Below are 17,890 nucleotides of genomic sequence, written 5' to 3'. Positions count from 1 at the left end.
TTTGCAAACATGTTCAATTCTCTCCTGAAACATTCTAAAAATTTTATGCAGCAAAAAATTCATGTTTAAGTACGGTAGGCAAAATTCTAAAGTTCACATTAATAATAAACCAGAAAAGGAAAATAAGAAGTACACAAACATTTGCTTATCATTCCAAAGAGAAACAAGACAAACCAGAAAATCAAGGTAGTCCCTTCCCAGGCAAGGCCCAGCAGAGGGGACAGAAGGGACAGACTGCTCTTTGTATCTTTTGGTCTTCTAAGAGGAGGTTAAAAATCAAATACCCACCACCTAATTCCCCAGCTCTCAGTCCCTGCTCTGCTCTGGGCTGTCTTTGTGGTCAGACTAACTGAACCCTAATTCAGGGCGGTTCATTAAAGGCTGTGGCTTGGAAGAACGGTCAGGGTGGCCCCGAAATAGAAAGCAAGCTGAATCAAATGACCCTGAGTCCCCTTCCACCCTGCATGCCTTTAGTAGGGTGAGCCACCCGACTGCGATGCTGCTGCAGACAGAACACAGGAGGCTGTGCTGCCACATGGAAGCCACGTCCTTGTGCTCAAGGACACACGCAGGAACTGGGGGAGGTTCACAGAAGCTGGGATGGTGGCTGGACTTGGATCAGTGTGAACTTGTGGTCTCTGGAATGGGATGTGCACTGCACTGTGTGTGCACCTGCTCTAAAAGACGTGGTGAGACTTAAAAAATAAAAACTGTGGGCGTGTTAAGTATTTCTAAGCAAGTCACAAGAACCAGAATCTGTAAATGAACAGATTAAAATTTTATAAGTATTTGACAATTTAAAAGTTTACATGGGGGATTGGAGGGGGGGGGGGATCAGAAACTGAGAAAAGACAAAAAAACTAACTTCCTGGGTATATTAAACAGCTGACACATATCTACAATATACTCAAAATCCCCACCCACTCCCCCAAAATTAAAAAATTAAAATTAAAATACAGGAAAAAATGGCTAACAAACATGGAAAGATGATAAACTTTACTCATAATTAAAGAAATACAAATTAAAACAACAGAAGCATATCATCTTAAACTACCAGATTGGAAAAGACAAGTTTTATAACACAGATAATGAAAATTCTATGAAGAAAGGGGCATTTTCATACACTATTGGCTGGAGTATAAATTTGTAGGGAGCAGCTCTGGGTCAAACCTCGGGCTGACCTGTGGCAAGCCACAAACAAGTCCCAGCCTGGAGGGCAGAGCTTTCCTAGCATAATTAAGCCTGACCTTGTAGTCCTCCCTATTTCCTTCCTAAATAGGTGTAGGAGATTCAGCAACTGTTGCCAAAACAAGAACATTTGTATACATGTTAATCTACCCTTGCTTTAATCAGACTATAAAATAAAGCATCAGCTTGCAGGCTGGGTCTTTTGTGTTCTCATCCAGACATGGGAGATCTACCAAGCCCCAGCTGTATTCTCATCTGTCTTTTCTTCAATCCTTCACCACCCCTCCTCAGGTTCACAGTTGGCTGTGCTGGTGTGGCACATAAATTGATAGAACTTCTTTGGAGATAATTTGGCAAAATAATCCAATTCTGAATTTACATTCGCTCTGACCAAGCAATTCCATTTCTAGGGACCAGATCACTGTGTGTGTGCTGGGAAGGAGAGGAGGGCTATGCAATGAAAGGCCTTCTGGAGCATCTCTGGTCACTAGATGCCTGCAGCACTGCACCCCTTCCCCATAGCAGTGACAACCACAATGTCCTCTGGGTACAAAGTTGCCTGCCTAAGGAACATTTGCTCACGTGGCTCTGTTTGCACCAGGTTTACCACAGTGGAAAACAACCTACATGTCTACCCACAGTGACCTGTGTCCACAACATCACACCCTGTGGGTGTTAATCTATGACCAGCAGGTTTTGTGTAACATCACTTATGATAGTTGACTGAAGAAAAAAGGCACAGAACAACAGGGCTGCATGGAGGGAGTGCAGGGGAGCTGGGCATACACAGAGTGCCTTGTGAGGACTGGAATCTCTGGTGATGTAGACTCAACTGTCCCCAAATTACACATGCATTACTCATACAATAAGAATTAAAAGATAAATAAATGATTTTATATTAAAAATTAAAGACATACAAAAATACACAAGTCTACACAGAAAGTAGGAACTCAATTTTTAGGATGGGAATTTTATGTATGTAATTTAAATACTATATTTGTTTCTCTGTCTCAGGAGAAAAAATATACCAAATAGTTATCTGTAATTAGCCATGGGAGATAAAATTACAGGTGTCTTTCACATTCTCCTCCTTATTTTTTTGCATTTTCCTAATTTTCTACAATAATAATCAGGGTGGGGAGGTAATATTTTTAACCCTTTGCACTCAGAACCATTCTGGACATTGGCTACCAGCTACTCGACGCTAACGGCGGAAACGTGCGTTGAAATAACTCAATTCCCCGTAATCACTAATAAACTGCAATGTCCCCTGAGAGGGGACATCCGAGTGATATGCTAGAATTCCGATGTCCCCTGAGAGGGGACAGCGGAGTGCAAAGGGTTAAAGCAACAGCCATTTATACTTGAAACTAGTAGCCTGGTGCACAAAATTCATGCACAGAGTGGGGATTCCCTCAGCCCATCCTGCACCCTCTCCAATTGGGGACCACTGTCCCACAGGGATCAGGCCTAAACAGACAGTTGGGACATCCTTCTCGCAATCTGGGACTGCTGGCTCCTAACCGCTCACCTGCCTGCTTGCCTGATTGCACCTAACTGCCTCTGCCTGCCTGCTTGCCTGCCTGATGGCCCCTAACTGCCCTCCCCTGGTGGCCTGACCTTGCCCCCAACTACCTCTACCTGCCTGATCATCCCTAACTGCCCTCCCCTGTAGGCCTGATCTCATCCCCAACTGACTTCCTCTGCCAGCCAGTTTGGTTCTGATTGGTCAGTTTCTATGCCAGTCAGTGTCAAAAGCTCCACCTCCTAGGTAGCAATTAGCTCCTCACAGTTGACCCAGATTTGGTTCTGATTGGTCAGTTCCTATGCCAGTCAGCTTCTCTGGGCCTATCAACGGGGCCTGATCAGAAAGGCAGGGTTGATCAGCAGCCCTGCTGGAGGCCTGGAGAGAAATGGAGGCATGACTGCTGGCCCAGCCCAGAGAGAAAGAAAAAGGCAAGTGCTGATCAACAGCTGCCACACAGGCTACGGATTAAACCCTGCTTCTCTCTTCAGGTCTTTCTCTGGGTCTGATTTGCAGCCCCCTCAGCAGTCAGTGCTGGGACACAGTGTCTGTTGCTGCAGTGCTGACTGCAGGACTAACTTCCAGTGGTCAAGCCTCCAGTAGTGACAGACCTAGGGTTTTTATATATTAGGATGAGGCCCCACTTCTAGCAACAGCAACAGAACCCAACCATCCTATCAGTTATGGATTGCTCACTCAGTGTGTAATTGCTGTGTGTCATCACAAATGATTTCTATATATTCTCCCAAATGCACACAGGTGAGGGGAATCCCTGAGCCATCTTCACAGGCAGAAAATTTACTTTTGGCCATTACAGATTTCTACTAAAGTTAATTTCTGTGTTTTTTTTTTTTAAAAAAAAGGGGGGAGGGAGGGGGCTTTTCTAGCCAATGCAGACATATTTTGATTCTCCAAATACACATTAAGTGTCTCTACCCCAACTGATATGGCAGAAAAGAAAAGCTTTCATCAGTGAACTGGAGATCAGCCAAGGCAAATTTAACATTCGCTCCCTGAAATCTACATGAAAGGCTTTGTAAACTAGTTTATACCTAAGGTCCCCCCACAGATTAGAGGCCTTTTAAGAATCAGTTAACAGAGGGCAGGCCGAAATATTACCTCTTCCTTCTCATGCAGCATGATGTGCGCTTTGAGGCTGGCCACTCTGGAGAACTTCTTGTTGCACACAGGACAGGTCGGGTCCTCCCCATTGTGGGTACATCTGTGCAGCGTCAGGTTGAATTCAACATTGAATGTCTGGGGGCACTGGTCACAGCGATGTGGCTGTTGGGAGAGAACAGTCAAGAAGTCTCTGAAATACAATCTTTCCATAGTAAACAGCATTCAAATATTAACAAGTACCATGATCTACAATCTTTCTAAGAAACTTCCAAGGCAATAAAGCCCACACCAACACATAAAGTTCCTTAGGGAATGTCTCAGGGGTGGTAGGGACCACACCCATCCAGGCAGGAGGAGGGTTCTGGTAGGAGAGCTGCATCTCGGTGTGCCAGGGTATGGGCTCTCTGATGATAGAATGAAGGGGCTTCACACTGGCCCAATTGTCCCTCTTTTTCCAACCAACTCCACTGCTGTCAACAGAATCACTTCAAGTAAAATAAGAATCATAAGAGTTTTACTGCATTTTGCCAAGACCAGTTTGGTTCAGTGGATAGAGCGTCAGCCTGCGGACTGAAGGGTCCCAGGTTCGATTCTGGTTGGGGGCATGTACCTTGGTTGCCGGCACATCCCTGGTAGGGGATGTGCAGGAGGCAGCTGGTCAATGTTTCTAGCTCTCTATCCCTCTCCCTTCCTCTCTGTAAAAAATCAATAAAATATATTAAAAAAAAAAAAAAAAAAGAGTTTTACTGGATTTTAACAGAGTTGCTTATCTCAGTCTAAAATGTTCCCCAAATGGAAGGTATTCTGCCACTTTACATACAAAAAGAAAAAGTAACCACTGGCATTAATTTCCCTCTGAAATATCAAGGCCTTAATAAGGACTGAGTCAGTATTTTCAGATTTTCCCCACGAGTGGTATTAGGATTATGTTATCACTCACAGGAACAGTAAAGCGCAGCTGGTCAGGCCCTGGCTCCAGAAAAAAGAGCTGGTATGCTCTGGTCTCACAAGGCTGACTAGCTCACGTTCTCCTACCTAATGGAAAGTCATAATCACTTTCTCATTGCCGTTTCAACTGTCACTTTCTGTCTATCAAGCAAAACATCCCATTAAGACACTAGCATTCTCATCACAGGCCCCGGCAAGAAAGGATACAAATCTCTATGTAAGAGAGCATGCTCCCTGCTGATGTCCGATCTAACATGCCTGAACACCATTTTACAATGAAGACACTTAAAGGTAACTGCCCTGCCAGAGAAAAACACATCAGCATGTACCAATTCTGTATTCATAGAGGAAACAGAAACTACTAGAGAAGGGCATGCTTTAAGAACTTCTATACACAGACTCGCTAGACAATTTCTCACTTTCCCTCGTGATCTCTTAATGGCTAGGAATACAACTACAGCTAAAAATATGTTCTTATATAATATACAATGCTCCACAATTTAGGAATCTAAATTATAGGAAATAATTTCAATTCACAGGTGGATGTTTACACCACCTCCAGTTTCAACGCTCACATTTCTGATGCCCCTTTTAAAATACTTACCTTGTCATTTCGCTCGTGATCCCTCATGTGGCGTTGAAACTGGGACTCTTTTGGAAAAGACAGTAGACAGATTTCACATTTATGGAAATTTGGAACTTGATAGGCATAATTAGTGTTCTCCGCATTCAATGTTAAAACTCCATCTATAAAATTGCATAAGTATAGATAATAAATAACAGTTGTTATTCTCATCGCATAAATAAAATTATTTGGTTGTTTAGAAACCAAATTATGTCAAAACTTTATGAGAATTTTAAATGATATTAGTGACATCCTGAATTTTTTTAAATGGCATGCTTTTAGGTTACAAATGAGAAATGTTAAGAGGACTGAGCTGCAGAATCCTAAATTTTTCTCAGTAGGACTTTGGGAAACCTAAAACTCAACTCTGGAGACCTGACACCCACCCGCAAACACACGCCAAAGCCACAGTGTTGTACCCTTGCCAGCTGCTTCCAATTTTTTCTAAGTAACTATAGATCCTGGGGGCATTTCACTTCTAAGTCACTCTGAGAGGTCATCAGGCACACAGGTTCCTAAATCACTCAGCAAACAACTCCAGTCAAAATATAAATGCTAGTTCATTAATTCAATCTACCTCTGAAAACTGCAGAGAAGCAAGAATAAGTCAACAAGAGCAGAAACTGTTCCCTCAGATAGTTTTGGTGTCGGAAGATAGAGGGCTGCAAAGCTTTGGACAATCCTCAGTGTGCTTCCCAATGTGTTTCTCTAAATCCAGTTGGGTAACAGCTGTAAATTTAAAAGCATTTCAAATAAGAAAAACTATGGCCAGGCCAGTGTGATTCAGTGATTGAGCGTTGACCTATGAACCAGGAGAGCATGGTTGATTCCAGACAGGTCACATCCCCAATAAGGGGGCATGCAAGAGGCAGCCAATCAATGATTCTCTCTCATCATTGATGTTTCAATCTCCCTCTCCCTTCTCTGAAATCAATAAGAATATTTTTTAAAGAAAAACTATGAAATACTCATCGACATTTGTCAACGATGTCATAAAGATGTCCTAAATCTCTCTACTTCTTTAAAATAAGTAGACTCCAAGTCTTATAATTTGAGCATCAAAATAAAATACATATTGTCTGGCCAGTGTGGCTCAGTGGTTGAGTATGATCTATGAACCAGGAGGGGCATGCAAGAGACAGCTGATCAATGATTTTCTCTCATTGTTGATGTCTCTCTCTCTCTCTCTCTCTCTCTCTCTCTCTCTCTCTCTCTCTCTCTCTCCCTTCCCTCTAAAATCAATGGAAATATATATATATATTACTAACTATATATAGCAAATAGGTCACATAGCAAATTTGACCCCAAAATATCAGAATTTAGAAATGTGGAAGTACAGTAGAGGTTATATGTTAAAGACTCAAGTAAGCTCCAGAAAGCCTTGTATTTCTCAAACACCCAAGTGCTAACAGGCATTCCACACCTCTTTTGAGTAAACAGCCTGCAGTTCCAACTCTGGCCAGCAGTCCTTGAGTCTGCTGTAGCATCTTCATGAGAGCAGGAATCCTCAGGACAGAAGGTGGGGCAAGGACTGAAGAGAGTTGGCAACAGTTTCAAAAATTCTTCTATCAGAATGGCCAGTAAAGCAAACTCCAGTTTCCAGAAATATTAATGTAATTTTTTAAATTAGATACATAAAAATATATCTAATTTTTATTCTCTTCGTTCTTAACTATATCCACATTCTATTCTAAAACCTGCTTTCAAAATTCTTGCACTAAATTAATGTACTGCCAAAAGTGAAAGCCAACAGTGAGGCCTTTTGGTGACATTTCAAGTAAAGTTCTACTAGGCAGAGTAAGTGGATGCTGCATGGACATGCTCTCAGGAGCAAATTGGTATTACAACTAAAATACAGAAAAACTTGCTGAATAATCAACAGAAAACGTGCAGGAAAGAACCCTGATACCCGAGGACCGAAAGTAGAGACCACATAGAGACTGGTAAAGGGGCAGAAGGGCTGGCAGGGCACCCACAGACAGCAACTGAAGTCCCGGAGAGGTATCTAAGCTGTGGGGGGTTGCCACTGTGGGGGGTTGCCACTGAGATCTCTGGGATCTAATCCTCAAGCTGAGACCCCCAGTAGAGAGCATCAAAACTGAGGAGGGTACCCACATAACTTCTGGCTGTGAAAAGCAGCAGGGTGCTATTTGCCAGGGACTAACAGCTGAAAATTCAAGCACCCTCTTAAAGGGCCAACGCACAAAATTCCCTGTGGAGCCACCCACCTTGTACTCCCGCAGAGGGAGGGTGACGTGGACTGGAGCTGTGAGAGAAGCCAGGACTGGGGACTTGGGGGATAGAGCTCAGAAGGCAGACACCCCGTTCCCTGGGCTGAGTCACTCCCTCACGCAACAGACATTTACTTTGCCAGTGGGGAAGACAATAGACACACCCTATTGGAAAACACCTTGCCCAAAGGCCACTTAAGAGATTAAAAAAAACCAATTAGCCTCCAGGCAGAAGAAACTGCCCTATCCTGTTGAAAAACACAAACAAAAAACTCTCAACACACCTGAGAACGATTGCCTGGGGGCAATTCAAGTTAGAATCCTATCAGTCCAAGAGTAGAGGCAGTCTCTGCAGGCTTTTAGTCTATGCCTGATCTGGTCAATGGTTGGCAAACTCATTAGTCAACAAAGCAATGATTGTCAACAAATCAACAGTACAATGATTGAAATTTCTTTTGAGAGCCAAAAACCGACTTCTGCGCATGGACCACAACGTTTGAATCGCTCGGTACATGCATGCCCACACGTGGTATTTTGTGGAAGAGCCACACTCAAGGGGCCAAAGAGCCGCATGTGGCTCAAAGCCGCAGTTTTCCAACCACTGTACTAGGTGTACTGGTTAATAACTGGAATTTTGCAATTAAAAAAAACAACGCACAATAATTTCAGGAGAAACATCAAAAGTGCTTTATTCAAAGTAATGTCCATCACTAGCTATACATTTCCCCCAATCTTTAGGTAATTTGTGGATACCATCCTAATAGAACTTTTCTTGTTTTGAGGCAAAATATTAAGAGACGCAATTTTTTACTTCTTTGTTAGTTTTGAAGTACTGCTCAGAAAGTGTAGTTCCATCAATTGGAACATGTGGTAATCTGAAGGAGTAAGGCCTGGTGAATACAGCAGGTGGGTTAAGGCTTCCCAGGCAGGATTTTTTAACGTGTCTTTAACTGGTTTTGAAGTGTGTGATGGTACATCATCATGAAGCAAATTACTTTGCCATGTCTTCTGGAACATTCTGGTCATTTCACAATCAAAGCATGGTTCAAATTAATTATTTGTTGTCTGTAGCGATCAGTATTAACAGTTCCACCGGGTTTTAGAAACTCATAATACACCACACCTTCCTGATCCAGCAGAGCATTGTCGTCTTCTTTCTGAAGCAATTTAGCCTTGAAGTTGATGTTGAAGGTTGACCTGGATCAACCCAGGATTTTTTGCATTTGGGATTCTCTAAATAAATCCACTTTTCATCTCCAGTCACAATTCAATACAAAAAAGACTTTCTTTTGTGCAGTTAAAGCAACATTTTCCTGATGACTTTTTGGTTTTCCACTTGTCTTTCATTCAGTTGATGTGGCACCCATTTTTCTTCCTTTAAAATCTTTCTCATTGCTTGTAAACGATCAGAAATTGTTTGCTGAGCAACCTTTAATCTTTCTGGACGTTTTTAAATTTGACGCGCATCTTCATTCAATAATGCTTGTATAATTATTGGTCTTCAAACTTTTTTGGTTGACTTGAATATTCTTTATCTTTCACATAAAAATCATCACTTTTAAAGCATTTAAATCAGCATTCACCATTATCTTGAGATGGAGCATGTTCATCATAAGCTTCCCGAAGTATTCAACAGCACTTTTCTTCAAAATAAATGAATTAAAACTTTCTCCAAATGCTCTTTCTTTGGCACAAAATTTGACATTTTTAAGCATAAAAATATCTGTAACACCTTCAGAAAAGTTGGCATATTAAGTTTTGAAGCTTGTTGTCAATAAAACAAAATAGCATACATATCAAATCGTATATATATCAATATATGTATAACTCCATCTATTGAAAAAAATTCACATTATTAACTGGTACACCTACCGTAGTAATTAGCCAGAAACAGCCTTTAACACTGTCCTGCAATAGAGATTGAGAGGGTAGAGGATCTACCTAATACATAGTCTCAAATCCAAAAAAAAAAAGCCAAAATGAGGAGATAAAGAAACCCCAAGTGAAAGAACTAGAGAATTCTAAGAAGAGATAAATGAAGCAGAGATAAGAAATTTATCTGAAACAAAGTTCAGAGTAATGATGTTTAAAATGCTCACTAGTATGAAAAAAGATATAGTAACTATGAAAAAGAACAGTCTGTGATAAAGAATGACATAATACAAATAAAGAGCACACTAGAAGGAATACACAGCAGATTAGGTGAAGCTGAGGATCGAATCAGTGAATTAGAAGACAGAGTTGAAAATATCACTCAATCAAAGAACCAAAAAGAAAAAATAATTTAAAAACAGGAGAACAACTTAAGGGAGCTGTGGGATAATGAAAGGTAACAATATTAGAATAGCAGGTATGTAGGAAGAAGCAGAAAGGGAGAAAGGCATAGAAAAGGTGTTTGAAGAAATAGTGGCAGAGAACTTTCCTAACCTAGTAAAGGAAAAAGTCACCCAAATTCAGAAGGCACAGAGAACCCCAAACAAGAACTCAAACAGCCCATGCCCAGACACATCATAATTAAAATGCCAAAAATTAAAGACAAAGAGAGAATCTTAAAGGCAGCAATAGAAAAGTGTTACCTATAAAGGAGTTTCCATAAGGCTGACATCTGATTTCTCATTAGAAACTCTATAGGCCAGAAGGGAATGGCATGAAGTACTGAAGGTAATGAAAATCAAGGATCTGAGACCAAGATTACTATATCCAGCAAGGCTTTCACTCAAAATAGATGGTCAAATAAAGAGCTTCCCAGACAAAAAAAAAAAAAAGGCTAAAGGAGTACATCCCCAACAAGCCAGCATTACAAAAAATGCTAAAGGGATTGTTGTAATGAGAAGAAACAGAGAGCCTAGCCATACAGAATTAAATGACAGTAAATAAGCACATATCAGTAATAACCCTGAATGTAGATGTATTAAATGCTCCAATCAAAAGACATAGGGTAGCTGCATGGATATGAAAACATGAACCAACTATATGCTGTTTACAAGAGACCCACCACAAAACAAAAGACACACACACAGGATGAAGTTTCTGTTAAACATCATTTTCTCTGGCCAGCCCAGATTTCCCTGCTACCATAGATTGCTCCCACCAGCATGGAACACTGTCCTGGCAAGCTAGGGAAGAGGTCTTGTCTCTGAAGCTGAACTCTATATCCCCAGCCACCAGAAGAGAGCCAGCCAGTCACAGAAAGTGCTTAAAAATATTTGCTGAATACATTAATGAACCCATACATAGGGCTTTACATTTATCAAGGCAGAGCAATGTGAAATGAACACTTTGGGCTCAAATGTAGATTCAAATCCCAACTCTGACACTCACTAGCTGGGTGGACCTTCCAAATCACTTTCCCTCTCAAAGCCTCACTTCTCCTATCTATGAAAAGCCCCACCTACCTCCCAGGTTTTCCTTAGAAATAAAATTCATAATGAGTGACAAAAAAAATCAGATCATAAGAAACATTACTAAAAGAATAAAATGAGAGAATGGTCCTAAAACGTTTGGTCTTGAAACCCCTTTACATTCTTACTTACATATTACCAAGAACCCGAAGACCTTAAGTTTATGTAGACTGTATCTGTTGATATTTGCTTTATTAGCAATTAAAACCGAGCAATTTATTTATTTATTTATTTATTTATTTATTTATTTATTTATTTATTTTAATATATTTCATTGATTTTTCACAGAGAGGAAGAGAGAGAGATAGAGTTAGAAACATCGATGAGAGAGAATCATCGATCAGCTGCCTCTTGCACACCCCCTACTGGGGCTGTGCCCGCAACCAAGGTACATGCCCTTAACTGGAATCAAACCTGGGACCCTTCAGTCCCCAGGCCTACACTCTATCCACTGAGCCAAACTGGTTTCAGCAAAACCGAGCAATTTTAAATGTTTATTCACTTAAAAATAAATCTATTTAACATACATATTTTATGAAAAATATACACTCCAAAATAGTATAGTAAGAAGAGTTTTCACTTTTACAAGATTCCTACAATAGGGCTTCCTGCTGTGGTTGCTGCCCCACCTACTACCCTCCCTTCTCCCCATCCTGCCTGCTTCCCTCCCTTCTCCCCCACCCCACTTGCTTGCTTCTATGCAGCTTCGCTCCCTTCTGCAGCGCTTGGCTTCTTTCTATGCGGTCTTCAGTCTTTGCTCTGGCTTGGATATGCAAATTAACCACCATCTTGGTTGGGTTAATTTGCATACTTGCACTCATTGGCTGGTGGGCGGGGCTTGTGGGCAGAGTGAAGGTATGGTAAATTTGCATGTTTCTCTTTTATTAGGTAGGAGATATACACACACACACACACACATTTGAAGCCTGGTGCATGAATTCATGCATGGGTGGATGGGTGGGGTCTGACCGGCCTGGCTGGCCTGCCTGCTAGTCCAACTCCTGGTGGAGGAGACAATTTGTATATGAGCCTTTTATTATATAGGATATACAATGAGTGGCCAATTAAGTGTTCAGAGATCATAATAATCTGGCTACTCAGTGTATACTACATATTTATGTGTATAAATATGTATACTATATTTTTATTGATTTCAGAGAGGAAAGGAGAGGGAGAGAAAGAAACATCAATGATGAGAGAGAATCATTGGTAATCAGCTACCTCCTGCACGCCCCCTACTGGGGATCAAATCTACAAGCCCCACCGTGTGCCCTAACCAGGAATTAAACTTTGACCTGGTTCATAGGTAGGTGCTTAACCATTAAGCCATACCAGCCAGGCTTACAAGTCTTTTTAATGCTCCCTCAATGACAGGTGGACCAGCATGTCTGTTTCTGCACTCACCCAGTTGCAACATGAAATACATGAAGATAATGCAGCCTCACAGTCTGATGCCACCACCACCGTGATTTGTGCTAAGACCTCATTGCTGTTGTATGATTAGTGCAAATGGGAACCAAGTAACATAGCCAAAGAGTCTTAGTATCGCTGTGAAAATGCTTTCCTTGTAGAGCCCTAAAGTGTGTGGGACTCCCAGGGGTCTCCAAAGCACACTTTGAGAACCACCGTGGTAGACAGAGCAACAGTAAGAGGGAAAGCTCAGGAAGCTGGAACACTGAGACCTACAGCATGAGAAGGGAGGTAGACTCTCCGCATGGGGACAGCAAGGCCAGACACAGGAACACCGTGGCATCTGACCACAGGGGACCCTTGAGAAAAGAGAGCTGGGCAAGGCCACAGCCCTTAGGATCTCTGAGGCTCCTGTATTGCAAGGTCAAGGGGTGGAGGAATCCATTCAAGAGTTTTAACCAAGGGAGTGTGCCCCTGATTTGCACTTTAAGGGGACCCTGCGGCTGACAGGACAAGAGGAGCAGAGACCAATTAAGGCTCCTACAGAAGTGCCCCTGCCCTAGGGACATATACTGCCAGGTGGGAAGCATAGAGGCCCAGATGAAATACACATTCGTGGTGAAGCCACAGACCTGCCAGGCCTCCACAGCCAGGAGGTGGGCATGGCAGGGCGCTCAGGAAAACCAGGTAACCGCCTAGGCCACGTGGTAGGACAGGAAGGTCCTTCTGTGTCCTGAGCCTTCTTCCCGGGGACCCAGATAGTGAGCCTGACTGCGGTTTCTGGCGGGAGGCACGTTAACAAGATAAGGTAAATGCGCAGCGACAGGACCAGGGCACAGCGCTGGGGGGCCTCCAGGACCTCCTCACAACCACCTACCATCCAGCAATGGCAAGTGTAATGACTATGACCCAGGTACGACTGCGCCCATGGATAGTAGCCAACACTCCAGGCTACAGGAAGGGGTCAGTCCTGGCTGGAATGCCTCTACCCCGGCCCGTCACAGCGTGTCCCTAACTTCCCCATCTGCGCTGCACCTCCTTCGCTGAGGACCTCGGGGGGACCACGGGGAGAGCATTGTGCGCTCCAGCCCCACACCTGCACCTGTGCTCGGTGGGCCCGGGCATCCCTCCTGCAGGACAGGGGCGCACAGTCAGCGACCACGGGGCTCTGCCTGTGCCCGGGCGCGGCAGTCTCAGGACCTTACGGCGTCCCAGAGAACGGGAGCCCGTGCGGCCCTGCGGCCTGGGGACACCGAGGGCCGAGGCTGTCACCCCGGCTCCCCGCCCCGCCAGCCCGCCAGCCGCTCGGCTGCGCCGGCACTAGCACCCACAGGCCTCCAAGATCCGGCGGAGGACAGGGCGGGGCGCGATCCCCGCTGACGGGCGGGCGGAAGACGCCGGACTCGCGGGGGGAGGTGGAAGCAGGAGGAGGAGGTGGAAGAAAGGTGGAGGGTGGAGGGTACAGGGTGGAGGGAGGAGTGAGGAGGGAGCGGGGTGGGGGAGGAGGGAGGAGGAGGGAAGTGGGAGGGGGAGGAGAAAAGAGGGAGGAGGGAGGAGGAGGGCGGCGTGCACCTCGCCCCCGGCCCGCCGCCGCCGCCGCCGCCGCGGGCCCAGGAAAGTAGGCCCAGCCGGCGGAGGGCCGCGCCGTATCATTCCGCCCGCGCCTGCGGCCGGCAGTCGGGCGGCGGCGGCAAGGCGGTCGGACGCAGCGGCGCCCTCGGCCCTCCCGGCCCCGGCCCTCCCGACCCCTCGCCGCCCCGCCTTGGCCCGGCCGTTCTCGGAGCCCCACGCGCCGCATCCGGGGACTACATTCGCGCGGAGCGGCACAGCGGCGGCCGGCCAGGGCCGCTTACCGGTGTCGCCGCGCGCCTTGCTCTCCTTGGGCTTCGGGGGGCGGCCCCGCGGCATCGTCGGCGGCGGCGGCCCACCCCTCGGCCGCACACACACTCACACACATACGCTCGGCGGAGCGCGCACGCGCGGGGACAGGCCGCGGGGACGCGGCGCGCGCCCGGCCGAGCGTGGAGGCGGGCGAAGCGGCCTAGGCTGCCGCCGCCGAGCCCCGGCCGAGCGCGAGCGGGCCTCACGGGGGGAAGGCGCCCGAGAAGGCGAGCGGCAGCGCTAGGACCGCGCCCACCGCGGCGGGTTCCATGGCCCGGCGGGCCGCGTTGGGGGGGTGTTAGGAGCGGGGGCGGGGAGGGGCGCCGCGCGCATGCGCGTTCCGCGTTCGGGCCTGGAGCGCCGGAGGGCGAGCGCGGCGTCACCTGGTAGCCGGGGCTCCGGTGGCGGCCTCACCTGGGAAACCCGGCGTGTGGCCGGATCGCTCACCCGCCGGGACAGCCTTTGGGTCTACAAGTAGGAAAAGTGCCCTATGGACAGCAGGGCGCTGAGAAAGCTTCCCAGGTGGGCCGCCGGGATAAGATGGGAACCCCCACCAAGGAAGGGCCCTGCGTGTGCCCCCCATACCTTGCAGAGTCAGGAAAGCCTTGGGGAGCGCTGAGCCCGGACCCCGGGCCCGACGAAGCAGACCTCGGTGTGCTCAGTGTGCCCGTCCTCCCACGGAGTGCATGAAAGACACATGGTTCCAAATGCGGTGATCCTTCTTTATTGACCATTCTAACTCCCACAACATTCTCACGGAAACGGGCCAGCGAAGTGCCAGGCGGTTAAGAAGCTGCGCTGTGGAATTGGCTGAAGCAAGCCTAGAGCAAGCGAGTCAGTCACCTTAGTGCTCTCTGAAGAAGGACTTCAAGGCAGTAAATAATGATCACCAACTACATGCAAGATATGAGGGAATACAAGCCTAATGTTACAAAACTTGGAACCATGGGTCAGGAAAGACACAAAACTAGTCAAAATATAATGGAGGTTTAAATCATCCACGGAGAACCTTGAGATAAAGCAAGAACAGAAAATTAGGAAAGACTCAACTCAATCTTAGTATATGGTAAGAAAGGACTTTCCAGGTTGACGTAAAGAGGGGGAAACTAAAATTAAAACTTTTCATATGGAGGTGCTTTAGATAGCTTCAATTATGTTTTCATGTATTCACCCAATTCCTGAAAAAGATTAGGCAGATAATCATAATAAACAAGCTCACCATTTCTAACCAACGTCAGCCAGCCAGTGACTAGCTAATGGGATTTCATAATTATTAATGCTTTTAAATACTTCTTACGTAAAACACTTCTAATCCTTGCAACAATCCTACAAGTACTATTTTACAAATGATACTGAGAAGTTCAAAGGATTTAAGTAATTTGGTTCAGACTATGTAGACTGTAGGCAAATCCAAGTATCAAATTTTAACTGACAATCCTATACAACTAGTTGTATCAAAGCAGAAAACTACATAAGTTTAAATACAATATGACAGTGTTTCCATATGCATATTAGTAAGATTGGGATATAAGGCTAAGAAAATAGGTTGTAGGCAAATCATAAGAATCCTTGGCTTGGCTACTTAGAAATCAGTTTGGATTATGATGATTTATTTATCGATGAATACACTAATTTTTTCTGAAAATAATTTGAAGCAATTTATACATGAGACTAAAGGAAAAAAGAAAGAATCAAAGTAAGTACCTAATAAAGTCCTATGTAGTTATAAAAGGTGAATAGGAAATGGAACTGCAGATTTCTTGTCCCAAATAAATAGACATGATGTTACCAGATTCTCATCCATAAAAGAAGTCTGTAACCCTATCACCATATCTCTGTTGTTTCTTTTACCATACATACACATAGCAAATATATCATCTGCAGACAGACAATTTTACTTTCCTTCTGATGTGAATGCCTTTTATTTCTTTTTCTTGCCTAATTGCTCTGACTAGGTCTTGCAGTACAATGTTGACTAGAAGTGGTGAGAGTGGGCACCCTTGTCTTGTTCCTAATTTTGGCAAGAAAGCTTTGAACATTTCATCATTGAGTATGGTGTTAGCTGTGGGTTTGTCACATGTGGCCTTTATTATGTTGAGACATTTTTCTACATCAAATTGCTTGAGAATTTTTCTCTTGAAAGGTTGCATTTTGTCAAATGATTTTCCTGCATCTATGTAAATGAAATTATGATTCCTATCTTTCATTCTATTAATGTGGTATATCACATTTATTGATTTGCATTGCTTTCCATGGGTAAATTACCTTCAGTCATGGTGTATGAACCTTTCAGGGTGCTGGTGAACTCATTTTGTTAGTATTTTTTTAAAAAAACATATAAATGTATGTATTCGTCAAGAATACTGTCCTATAGTTTTCTTTTAGTGTCCTTATCTGGATTTGGTGTCAGGGTAATTCAGGCCAACCAAAACGAGTTTGTAAGAGTTCTCTCTCTTCAATTTTTTGGAAGACTTTGAGAAAGACTGGTGTTAATTCTTCTTTAAATGTTTGATAGAATTCACTGATGAAACCATCTGGTCCTAGGCTTTTCTTTGGTGGGAGGTCTTTTATTATTGTTTCAATCTCTTTATTCATTATTGATCTGTTCAAATTTTCTATTTTTTTCATGATTCAGTCTTGGTAGGGTGTGTATAGTGTTGGTTTCCTAGACGTCTCAGAATTCTGTAGAAGGCTGCTCTTCCTTTCGTTTTAAAATTGATAACTATATCGGACATTAAAAGGAGTTCTAAAACATATGCTCCTCAGAACCACACAAAGCACAGTTAGAGAACAGGGCCAACAGCCTGGAATTCCTTATCTGCTTCTCCCTGAGGACATCCTCTCCCAGAAGTACCTGCTCTCCTGGTACTGCATCATCCCTGGACTTTATAGTTGTACAAGTTTATTTAGATATTTTTAAATAAATGCAGTATTAGTAAATTGGTCCAATTTTTGAACTTTTTCTTAAAGTTCTTCTGAATTCTTCTGTGTCTTGAGTCTTCGTTCAATACTGTGCTTGTGAGATTTATTGATGTTGATGCATATAGCTTTAACTCACTTAACTGTTGTGTAGTATTTCATTGTAAGATTATGCTAGTTTACTCATTCAATCCATTGTTAATGGAATTTTGGGTTATGCCAAGTTTTGTTTTAGCTTTTTTGTATACATATACTATGTGTATTCTCCTACTTCTGTTTTTTTTTTTTTTTAATATATTTTATTGATTTTTTTTTTACAGAGAGAAAGAGAGATAGTTAGAAACATCAATGAGAGATAAACATCCATCAGCTGCCTCCTGCACACCCCCCACCGGGGATGTGCCCGCAACCAAGGTGCATGCCCTTGACCGGAATTGAACCTGGGATCCTTCAGTCTGCAGATCAATGCTCTATCCACTGAGCCAAACCGGTTTCGGCTACATTTCTTCTTGTATCTCTGACTTCCTTCTGCTTTCTTTCTGTCTTATACATGTTTACTATTTCATTTTGTAAGCACCACCTGTGGCAAACATTCTTGATTTTTATTTACCTGAAAATGTCTCTATATTGTCTCATTCTT

At 44.0% G+C, this 17,890-nt stretch overlaps 1 protein-coding gene across 7 annotated transcripts in view; it reads right to left on the bottom strand.

Annotated features, from left to right (window-relative positions):
- The window catches only part of ZNF236 (zinc finger protein 236), a 72,186-nt gene extending 54,743 nt beyond the window's left edge, over positions 1-17,443 (bottom strand). The window contains exons 1-3 of one of the 7 annotated variants that reach the window (XM_084887180.1): positions 14,917-17,443; positions 5,388-5,530; positions 3,833-3,997 (exon numbers count right to left, since the gene is read on the bottom strand). In XM_084887180.1, coding sequence (XP_084743306.1) covers positions 3,833-3,997; positions 5,388-5,414 — 192 coding nt within the window. In that variant the 5' untranslated portion in view covers positions 5,415-5,530; positions 14,917-17,443. Of the gene's footprint in view, positions 1-3,832; positions 3,998-5,387; positions 5,531-6,831; positions 6,991-13,082; positions 13,102-13,552; positions 13,910-14,303; positions 14,625-14,916 lie in introns of those variants that run through there. The other 6 variants (XM_084887176.1, XM_084887178.1, XM_084887181.1 and 3 more) reach the window with 6 other exon arrangements.
- Positions 17,444-17,890: the final 447 nt, after the last annotated feature.

The sequence above is a fragment of the Pipistrellus hanaki genome, assembly GCF_964339955.1.
Source record: "Pipistrellus hanaki genome assembly, chromosome: 6".
In the NCBI taxonomy this organism is placed as follows: domain Eukaryota; kingdom Metazoa; phylum Chordata; class Mammalia; order Chiroptera; family Vespertilionidae; genus Pipistrellus; species Pipistrellus hanaki.
Note: the sequence above shows the minus strand (reverse complement) of the source record. Positions and strands in the feature narration are given on the sequence as shown.